General features: G+C 39.4%; 1 protein-coding gene across 2 annotated transcripts; it reads left to right on the top strand.

Moving 5' to 3' along the window:
• Nucleotides 1-544: 544 nt before the first annotated feature.
• LOC118123905 (cytohesin-3) lies at nt 545-11,099 on the top strand. Of its 2 annotated transcripts, none has more exons than XM_035181582.2 (13): nt 545-710; nt 1,368-1,441; nt 1,726-1,781; nt 2,714-2,780; nt 3,945-4,063; nt 4,798-4,878; nt 5,018-5,130; nt 5,305-5,453; nt 6,372-6,483; nt 6,582-6,658; nt 7,962-8,033; nt 8,280-8,428; nt 10,054-11,099. In XM_035181582.2, exons 1-13 carry the CDS (start codon nt 560-562, stop codon nt 10,130-10,132), a joined length of 1,299 nt encoding a protein of 432 aa, XP_035037473.1. In that variant the 5' UTR covers nt 545-559; the 3' UTR covers nt 10,133-11,099. The 2 variants fall into 2 exon arrangements, with proteins under 2 accessions (XP_035037473.1, XP_035037474.1); XM_035181583.2 differs by having other exon boundaries at nt 1,368-1,438.
• The last annotated feature ends 260 nt before the right edge of the window (nt 11,100-11,359 follow it).

Here is an 11,359-nt window from a genome sequence, read left to right on the forward strand (position 1 = left end):
TTGGAAATGAAAGAAGCCCCGTTCTGTTCAGGTTTCGTTTCCTTCCTGCAGAAGAAGTTTGAACACCACTTCCATTTTAAAATCCAGTGACAATTTAATCCCTGATTTGAAGGTACAGAACCAGGCAGCTGAGAAAATTACATTGATACAATGATCAAGTACAAATTCTTATAATCCTCAATTTCAGTGTTCTGAAATAAGGTCTGTGACAAGACAATAATTTTTATGGTGTAGTCTCGAAAATATAATACATTGGTAAATACCTCAATTGTGTCCTGAAAAAAAGTCCTGAAAAAAGTCCTGAAAACCCTGTTAAAATGTTATATGTTCATTGATCTGATGTTAGTATCAGTGGCAGCAGCTTCGGTGTGTTTTGTTACACAACATTACGAGTTCTACCAAAGCAACAACTGCTTTGGTACAACTCGTAATGTTGTGTAACAAAAGTTGTAGCAGAACGTGAATGAGATTTCTGTTTCCTGAAGAAATGTCCACAAACATACGTGTCAACATGTTGCCATGCACGTCATCTGATATGTTGTAAGGGTGTAGCGTAAGTATGAAGTCTCTGCGGTGTCACAGCTGTCAGAATGGCAGCGCCAGCCCTTTTCTCACTCTGACACAGTTTGTTTCCTGTGCACTTGCTCAGTCGCTCTGCACCATTAAAAACATGGCCATACGCAGAAAAGACAGCTTCCTCTGGGGAAAAGGTATGCCTTTATTGTTGTTATTATATTACTTTGTTGAATTTCTATAGAGCTGCTGCTCAAAAATAAATAATATGGCTATTGTGCTGTTTAGAGTATTTTTGGTTCAAACCATATGTCTGGTTTAGTCTGTAAAATTCAATTTAAATGCTGCTAATTAAGATTTTGGGGGTTAAAAACTGTTCACATAATGTCCTAATATATATATATTTCAAAAACTACAAGTAGCACGTATTGTACGGCTTTGTTATTCAATTTCTTTAGTTTTTCAATTATTTCAAACTTAATACCTGAACAGCCAACCACTTAAATGTTACCGTTTTTATCTTGTACATGTTCTTCCTGGGCAAAAACATCCCACAATTTAAGAAGAGCTGAAATTGAATGGCTACAGAGCATACAAAAATCAGCCTGGCTCATTAAAAAGAGGAAAAGCAAAAAATAGTTTCAGCTCTCTTCCCCTTTCTCAGTCATTGACCCCTTGTCTAAGCAGTGAAGGATAAAGTTGTGATTCATTCTGCTCTGTGAGAGTGAGCGTAGGTGTGAGGGAGGTTGTTAGGAGAGTGGCTGCTGCTGAGCGTCTGCTTCATCAAGTAAAATATGTGCCTCCATCCTGAACGTCACCCATCCCAGTGTTCATGATTCTTGTTTCTCCTGCAGCTCCACCACCGATTCTGTCCCCGGCTGAGAGGAGGCCGGATGAAACCTTGAAGCTGCTGGATGACATTCAGGTGGTGAATATGTCTCTCCAAGGTCTTACCTTACAATCCCTCATTATTCTCCTCTATCTACCCACAGCCGGCAGCCTCAGCAAAGTTTTTTTCGCAGCACACAAAAGAATTCCATTCGCACACCTTTAATAGAGAAATGAAGGTTATTTCATAACAGTTGCGGGAAGGGTTGATAATGGTCACATAGCCTATGTGTGTGTCTGAGCCTATGTGTGTGTCTGAGCTGTAATGACAAACCTTGGTGCCCAGGCTAACATACCTGCTCTCATACTACATCTCTCTCACAGAAGCTGAGGCTGGAGATCGATCACGTCACACCTGAAATCCACAGCTCTGAGCAGACGTGAGTGTGAGCACACAGCTCCTCCATGAGTCAGTCGACCTCTTCCTGTTACTTAAGTAAAACATCAATGCAACCTAGCCTCCCACATGACACGAAATGCTCAGCTTGACCTTGTCAGTCATGCAATAGGCTGCGGAGCCGTTTTGATTGGCCTGATTCTGAACTCCCGAATTTTTCCATGTGGTGCGTCAGCAGCTTAAAGCAACTTTGAGCAGCAGTTTTAAAGTGCTGATCAATGTTAAAGCTTAAGTTTCAGTTGTTGAGCAATAAGACAATAATAATAATTTAACTGTTAAAACATCACTTCTAACTGTCTTAGCTACTTTTAGCTAACTGTTAAATAGTGGCTGAGTCAGAAAGCACCCACTCATTCACCACCCTCTACTTTACCATTCAGGGACTTCTATGTCAAAGGATTATATAGTGAGCTCATCAGCAAAAGAAAAATCCCTTTTGGACACCACTTGGATATTATCTTTGTCCCAGGATTATGACATATACAGCAACAAAGTTGGCCAGTGGAAATTCCCATAATACATTTTGAATGTTTATTTTACACTTAAGTACTTTTAGGTCAAAAGCATGTTGAATGACCATGTTTAAATATAGAAGTAAACTGGTTTGCCACAGTTTTGTGCTGCTCTGCTCTTATAACATATTTTACCACCATATCTCACATGCTTGTCATAAAGTAAAACAAAACTCCATCACAAATCTACAAGCTATATCTATAAACCTGTCTGTCATTATCCTCATAATAATTCAGATCTTTTTATTTATTTTCAAGATTTTGTTAAATTGTAAAGGTCCAACCTTTGGACTCAACATATCAATAATACATTCTCACAAAAATATACGAACGATATTGTTCAACCAAGGTTTTATACACAAATATTATTTTATTTGAATATATTTTATCTCTTTTATTGCAGTAAAAATGTTGTGAGGAACAGAAGATTCTTACGAGGAAAAAAGAAATTCAACATGGACCCCAAAACTGTGAGTCTATATATTATATATAGTTATATAGTTTAAATATGTATACATAGTTTCTTGCTCTGCAGGTGTTATGTAGCTGCATCCTCTTAAATCTTAATAGTGGTTGGAAAGTTTTTTTCTCTATTACTTTTTGTCATTTGCATCTCCATATTCAGTGTGTTTGAAGAGTGTGTTTGTGAACTCACTTGACCATCAGAAAAAAATCTTTCAATAGCACACGTAGACACAGAGAACACAGAACAGACAACCAGGTCATTTGATTCAGCGCTTGGTGTGAAAACTCTGTTCCTGTGGTCCACCTGAGACACAGCAAATGAACAGTGGATGTGTTGTTTCACTCACTTCAGCTCCTCTTGATCTGACGGTCGACACAACGACAGCGGAGATAGCTCATACAGCGGATGTGGATTTGAGCGGTGTGTATTTTTGTGTGTGTGATTGTGCAGAAGCACACAGTCTAAAGGCGCAGAGGATGCGCACTAGCACGAAACACCACATCCTGTTCCCTGAAGTGTGGCAGAAGCACCACTTCAACGCAGTGACTTTCATCTTTTCGATCCTTCCTGTCTGCGTCCTGTGACCTCCGCTCTGGTCCGAGGACGTGTGCAGGGGGCTGAGCGAGCAGCTCTAAGACCTCTTGAGGGTTAAGTTTGTCTTCAACTGGAATTGAGGTGAAGAACCTTAGCAGGAGTACCCACCCAGAATAATGGCTCACATTTTGAAGTTTTGGCTCTGAACACCCAGTGAGATTAAGAGATACCAGCATGCAATATTCAATCAACCTCTCTCCACTTCTGCTCCGGTGATTAATGACAGCAGCGACTCTAAAGGGAAGAAGAAAATACGACTGGTTAAGACTGTGCAACACTGATAAGAATTTAAATTAATTTAACAGGGGAGATCGCTGTGGCTCTTAGTTCCTTCCCTCTAAGATGAAACACAAATAAAACCTCTGATCAAACAACTGAACCACTGAAGATTTTTCTCTTTAAAAGCAAATTGATAGATCACACCCTGTTTTATGGTCTGAACACGAACCCCTCTATCTGGCATCATGTAACATACACGTTTCTGTGTGTAAATGTGGACTTGACTGATTTTCAAGCTCCTGTTTTCCAAACACTTTTCATATAAATCTCTACTTCCCATTCTTCCTTCCTGCAGGGTTTCAAATACCTGGTTGAAAATGACCTGCTGGAGTGGCGAGCAGTGTCTGTGGCCGAGTTTCTTTACAAAGAGGAGGGACTGAACAAGACGGCTATTGGAAACGTTCTGGGGGAGAGGTACGGAAATCACATGGCTAACAAGTACTTTCACTCAAACACAGAAAGATGCTTTACTTGGTTGTTTTCATTTAATGCTACTGCATTCAGTATTCTACATTTATGTATTAACTATTAATGATCACTTTACATACAAAACACACCAGCAGCTCATTGAATATGATGAATTACTGAAGATTAAACCACCCAGAAACTAGAAAGCCGCTTGGTCATACCATTTGCGCTCCACGGCTAAAGCCCTCGCTGGATCTGCTGAAAAATGTGATGGGTGACTCACTGCACGACCCACCGCTCTAGACAATTCCCTTTAAAATGGTTCAGTAGATTTTGAGTGATCCTGCTGACAGACGGTGATGAAAACACAACCTCATAGGTGGAGATAAACAAGATGGCTAAAAAAAACGATTAACATTGAAATGCTGCTTATACATTAAATTCTCAGGAACAATATCTATATAATGAAATATACCAATCATGGAGGACTTTAATTTCACATGATTAGTACTTTGACTTCTATGCTGATTGTACTTTTACTTACTTTTACTTGAATAATAAAGTGTTGAATTGGAAACCAGAAGAGGCAGGTTCTCCTTTAAAAAAAAAAGGAACTTATAACTGTTAACAACTGTTCTGAGAGAATCTATTTTTACTTTTATTTTCAAGAACAACCTTGAATTTGTTGTTTCAGTTATTATTTTCTCCATTTGTCTCCATTTGTCCTGGTTGTCACACAGGGAGGAGATGCATCTGGAGATACTGAAAGCCTTCGTGGAGTTGCATGAATTCTCAGACCTGAATCTGGTGCAGGCACTAAGGTCTGTCTCACAAACCAGCGTGAGAAGTCTGTGTGAAAATGTTGCAGCAATTTTACCTTCAGCTTAATTTCCATCCTTATTCCATCCATCATTATTTTTCTTACCAGCTTGAGTGTGCGTGTCTTTTTTTATTCTACAGGCAGTTTCTGTGGAGCTTTCGTCTCCCGGGAGAAGCTCAGAAGATTGACAGGATGATGGAGGCGTTTGCAACTCGCTACTGTGACTGTAACCCAGGGGTCTTTCAGTCCACAGGTACCAGCTTATTAGGCGTTGTCTCGCCTGACGACAGGACACATGTCTTCTGCAATTTAAAGGAATCAATGTTGACACTTTTCACAGGAGCATGTCTGTTGGAAACCCTATTACTTTTAATGGTTGCAGAATATTCAGCTGAAGAAATCTCACTGTGCTTTTCTGTTGAAACAGACACCTGCTACATCCTGTCCTTCGCCATCATCATGCTCAACACGAGTCTCCACAACCCCAGCGTGAAAGACAAACCCACTCTGCAGCTATTTGTTACTATGAACAAAGGCATCAACAACGGGGAGGACCTGCCCTCCGAGCTGCTCGCGGTCAGCGGCTCGATGTTTTTTTAATCGATGTTTAATTTCTGTGTCACGTCAAACATCTGGTTCGTCAGGCATGTGATCGCAAGATGCCACCAGTTTACAAAACAGGCATCTCTGTGATACATAAAAACAAAAGAGGGAGAAACATTAAAAATACAGACCTTCAGTTTCAGTCGAAATACCATTTGTTATGCCTCCACGCAGGTGAAAGCAAGTGTCCGTCCGTCTGTCCCATTCCCATGAATGCAATATCTCAAGAATCTCTTGAGGGAATTTCTTAAAATTTAGTGGAAATATTCACGTGAACTCAAGGATAAAATGAATAGATTTTGGTTCTTGGAGGTCAAAGTCACATTGACCTCACATCCCTGTGATGTGATATATAAGGACTGTCCGTACAGAATTTCACTACATTTGGTACAATTCACTTGGACTCACCGATTAACTGATAAGATTTCAGTGGTCAAAGTTCAAAGGTCACTGTGACCTTGAGTTAACATGTTCCAAACATGTTTTCTGAAGCCTCAGTTACCTTTTTCATTTACCACCCAAATCTTATCAGTTAATCTTTTAGTCTTAGTGAACATTTCTGCCAAATGTAAAAGGATTTTCTTGAGGCGCTCTTTATATAACACGTTCAAGAGGCAAAAAAGAGTTTTATGAGGTCACAGTGACCTTGGCCTTTGACCTCATACCACCCAAATCTAATCAGTTCATTTGGAGTCCAAGTGAATTTTTGCACCAGATGGAATACGTTTCCCTATTGGTGTTCCTGATACATCAAACGAATATGGGGTCCCCATGACCTTGACCTCTGACCTTACAGCTTCATTAGGTGATTTAAATGTATCTTTAAAATGTAACGTATATACATTTGATGTTGAAGCTGATGTTTTCTTCTGCTCTAAAACTGTTTCACAGAAACTGTATGCGAGCATCCGCAGCGAGCCGTTTAAAATCCCAGAGGATGATGGGAACGACCTGACGCTGACGTTTTTTAATCCAGACAGAGAGGGCTGGCTAGTTAAAATGGGTGAGAATGATGTTAGTACTGCCCAGACAAACCTGAGGAGGTTTTAGTTTTTCATGTGAGTTAATGTTAATGTAAGTTCTTGTTTGTCTTTGTTGAAGGTGGCCGTGTTAAAACGTGGAGGAGGAGGTGGTTTATTTTGACAGACAGCTGCCTCTACTATTTTAAATACACCACAGTGAGTATCTGCAAATGCAAAACACAATTTCAGTTTATTCCACAATTTGTTTGTTTGATGAGGACAGACAAAATTAAAAAACATTAGAATAAAATATCTAATGTAAATATGCGTTAGCAAAAATGCTATAAAGTATCCGTTTGGTTTATAAAGAACGTGAGGCTGAGGCCTTGTCTCGACTACTGTGGATATTTCCCCTCCGTTCAAAGATAAATCTCTGTCCACACGTTTTTACAAAATACCTCCATCTAGGCGAGAACACAAAAACAACTTTTAACACTCAGACAAGCATGCCAGGCCAGTAGGTGGCGATAACGTCTACACTAATGACCTGTCAATTACCAGAGAGGAATGCTGCTCTCCAAATACTGTTGGGCGAGGCAGAAGCCTGTGAGCGGCGGTAATGTAGTGATGCAAAATGTATCTGCCAACATGTAATTAGACCCAGCAGTGCTAACCAAATGGAGAGAAATCGGTATATAGCTGCCATTGTTTTTCTTTCTGGTGCTTGCTCATTACACAGAGCAATGCATGAAGTAAGCTGTGCAGAAACTGGAGTTTTTATTTTAATCTGCACCTTGAAAGGTGAAAGAAATCTCATCTGTGACTTAAAACCTTGTTTGCATTTGGTCGAGAGGCCAAAACACAAAGAAGAAAGTGACACTTAAAGCCAATTAAAAGTGACCACAGTTGTGCTTCGCCGTGAAAAATTGTTCCAGACGAGTTTTATAAGTTGGATGGGACGTTCCCTTAGGCCATTCCAACTTTTAATTCCCTTTTCTGACAGCACAGTCCATCCAAATGGGCTACATTTAAATGGCACCATACAGCTTAATTTAGTAGTGGCTCTAGTATTATTGCCAAGTTTAGTTTTTTGTTATAAAACCATTAAAGTAGAGGGAGTAAGCCCACACAGAAACTCCTGTTACACCCCTGAATAGGGGAAAGACATAACTTGAGTCAGAAACACAGGGACTGTTCAGCGCAGTGTTTTTAATGACTGAGACAAGGACTCAGACCTCCCTCTATAGGATGTGCAAAGCACGTGACATCACCAACTAATTCCCCTGGCTTTTTTCATCCTAAATCTCCTTAAACAGATGAAAATATAAAAACATGAAAATATAATAAGAAAACAATTACTATAACGCATAACCTGAAACCCTCTACTTTTAGCTCTGTGTAAAACCTATTCCGAATAACAACAATATTGCCCATAACATAAAATATTTTCTTTTGCTCTATTTAGTATCCACTACATTTACACTGTGTTTGATCTTTAATCTCCGATCTTCTCCACTAGGATACAGATCCGATTGGGATTATTCCTCTGGAGAACCTGAGCATCAGGAAGTCACAGGACACAAGTAAACCGGTACACTATCTTTTTCTTTTGTTATCAATTATTATATTATATATTATATTATATTATTATATTAACAAGTGTTGAGCTTAATCTCACACATTTTCTGTTGCCACAGTACTTAATGAATCACAGCAGCTGCTACATTTCTAACACATGTGCTCCAAAGAATTAGGAAATCAGAGGAGTGTTGATTAAACAGAGATGGATACGAACACACAGATGGTGGTGCTCACATGTGTGTCTGCGTTTGTACAGTATTGTCTGGAGTTATATAATACCAAAGGACAAAAGATCAAGGCCTGCAAGACGGAGAACAAAGGCCGAGTGGTGCAGGGTAAACACCAGTCCTATAAGCTGAGCGCCAGCAGTGCAGAAGAACGGGACAACTGGTTGGACGCCATCAGGTGAGAGCTGCCCACGCTCATGGGAGGACATGTGCCTCAGTGTGAAGGGACACGTAGTTAGAAAAAGTGTAAATCAGCAGCAGGGATGAACCACAGATTGAATATAAAGATGGACGACATGCCAGCTCTCTGAAAGGGAAGCCAAACCATCTCAATCACCCCCGGGTGGCTGGCTGCAGTATAGGTCTTAAACACTCTCCATGTTAGCAGATCGGACATGGACTATGCTAAATAGTCAAAGAACATGTTAAATACATGTTTCTTAAAGGTGGTGTCTGTCATTTTAGGTTGTTCCTATCACACTGAAATGTTGAAGAGTTCATGTTTTTTTCAAGTTTGATTTAATTATTTATTTGATGTTTATCAACTTGACACTACTGCAGCTCCATCTCCAATTGCTACTGTGCAGACTCGGGCTCCAAATAACTTTACCAGCGCAAGATGGCGGCAATCGTATTCGTGACATTTTAGCTTCATTTCTGGATAGTGGAAGGAGGTGCAAAAAATGTGGGAGAATTGGGAAAAGATGATTTAATAAAGATAGTCTATCTTATCATTGTTTACCTTTGAACCGAGCCAGGCTAGCTTTTCCCTCCTGTTTCCAGCCTTTATGCTAAGCTAAAATGGCGACCTGCTGGTTACAGCCCATATATAGGGTGTAGATAAAGATGGACAACGCGTCTCTACTTCCTCCCAATGGACGAAAATTAAGCTAAACTATTGCGGATACAAACGCTGTCATACTGCGCTTTTTGACATAATTTGGAGCCAGAGTCAGTGCAGTAGTGATTGTGGAGGGGAGCCACAGTATCACAGTCCCATCGATGCTTTTGACCTAGTCAGTTTCAGCTGTCAATCATGATGTGTCACCTTGTTTTACTATAATCAAATAACTAATTAAAACCACACTTATCAGAAACTTGAACACTTGAACAAACATCATAAGAATGACCTAAAATGACATGAAGAAGGTGGGGTTTATAATAATAATTAGTAATAATAAGGGGGGCAATCAATATGATTTAGCTTCCCTATTAGGAGTCATTGTCATCTATCTTTATACACGTTCACAGCCTCATATCATTCAAATCCCAGTCAGTTTTCCATGGGTCTGTTTCTAAGATCTCTGCATTTATTGTGTGTTAAAACAACTATAACGGGAAGCTGGTGAGGGATTGTATCTTTGATGGTGCCCTAATGGTTCCTATCCACATGCATCTTACAAGCGAACAGTAGAGTTCGGAATACTGCTGAACCAACCAGTCAATGAGTAGATCTGCAGCATTTGTGATGATCAATTAATGATTTATTTACCATGAGAAAATTCACCAGGTTGGGTTTAAATATGCCAAATTAAAGACTGCAAATAAAAGTAGCAACATTTACAGTTTTCAAGTGAAATCAAGTCATTTTAAGATGCAAAAAACTTGACAGGCATTTCCCTGTTATTTCTAACATTTTATAGACTCTGCCATTGATTGAATTGTACCAAAAAAATGAACAAAGATGAATGTAAGGAGGGACAATGACTGAAAGGGAAACGGGCACTTGGTTTATACAAATAAAAAAAAATACTGCCGCAAATGTATTTTCAGTTTCAAACCTAACTTTAATCTTTTTCTCAGGGCAAGTGTCACCAAGGACCCTTTTTATGACCTGGTGTCTTCACGTAAGAGGCGGCTCATCAACAACACGTCCTCATAGGACCGAAACAGACCTCAGTGGAAACGACGAGTTCATGGACATGTTTTTATTGATGAAACATTCTGGGCTTTTATGACACAGATTGTTCAGGAAAAACTAAAACTGAATTACACAGCTTTTCACATATATGTACAAACCGGGAAGTGACACTTCAGTGAACTATTTGTAGCTCATGGTGTGATGCTTCCACTTACTTCTGCAAACTGCTCGCACTACTGCTCCGGCCTCAGGGGCTGACGCAGATACCAAGGGGCCCCAGGGGGCCACCGGGGGTCAGAAGGTGGCCGTAGTGGTTGGAGTGTTAGTATCATGGATTGATAACTGAACTGTGTGCAGGACCAGAGGCCCGGAGACCCTCCAACCAAGCCCAAGGAGCCGTACAGCCAGTAAACAAGAACACAAAATGACTCCATGGAGATGCAAACAAACAAACAGACACAAAGCTACAAACAACCATAAATAAACAAAGTGATGCAACATATTAACAAATAATGACTAGACACTAAACAACCACAAATACACAAAGAACAGATACAAGTTACACAAAGGGATGTAAAATGACCAAAAAGACAAAAACTTACTACAAAATGAAAAATAAATACTATATAGAGACACAAAAGTACAAAATTATGCAAAATGTTCACAAATTATAAGAAAATGCTCTTGCATTATGAAGGTATGGCCTTTCTGCATGTCTGTGTCCAGGAGCATCATGTATAATATACTTTGTCCATAGCTGTAGTGTAACTGAAGATATAAACAGCAGATATTTACTGATATTGATTCAATTAAAGTTATTTATTTCATTTATGACCCAACTTGTTGAAAGATCTAATGAGGATCATACATGTTCACCTGCAGAATTACATTTTATGTAGATATATTCTTTTAACATAATTTCAATGTATTGTATAATTTAATTTACAGGGAATCAATGATTTTTGTATAATAAAGTGGTTTATTCTCAGAGTGTGTTTGAGTGTTTGTTTCTCCAACAGATGGCGCTATCACCACATGTCACTTCCTCTATCATCAGGGAGCGCATGTTCAAATATTTACTTTTAACACGAAACACTGAAGTTTTATTTTAAAATCAGATTACAACGTGATGTAGAGAGAAACCATGTGTTATCTCGTTATTATCAGTTTTAGGATTTTCAGATGAAGTGACTTCGTGGCACTTTAAGACTTTTCCTGTGCACTTCCTGTCTGAGTGTCTGTGATGAT

This window comes from Hippoglossus stenolepis, chromosome 16, assembly GCF_022539355.2.
Source record: "Hippoglossus stenolepis isolate QCI-W04-F060 chromosome 16, HSTE1.2, whole genome shotgun sequence".
In the NCBI taxonomy this organism is placed as follows: domain Eukaryota; kingdom Metazoa; phylum Chordata; class Actinopteri; order Pleuronectiformes; family Pleuronectidae; genus Hippoglossus; species Hippoglossus stenolepis.

Coding starts and splice junctions, on each gene's coding strand:
- LOC118123905 (XM_035181582.2), top strand. CDS start 560: ATGAAGTCTCTGCGGTGTCACAGCTGTCAGAATGGCAGCGCCAGCCCT. Junction 4,879..5,017: donor AATCTGGTGCAGGCACTAAG/GTCTGTCTCACA, acceptor TTTATTCTACAG/GCAGTTTCTGTGGAGCTTTC. Junction 5,131..5,304: donor AGGGGTCTTTCAGTCCACAG/GTACCAGCTTAT, acceptor CTGTTGAAACAG/ACACCTGCTACATCCTGTCC.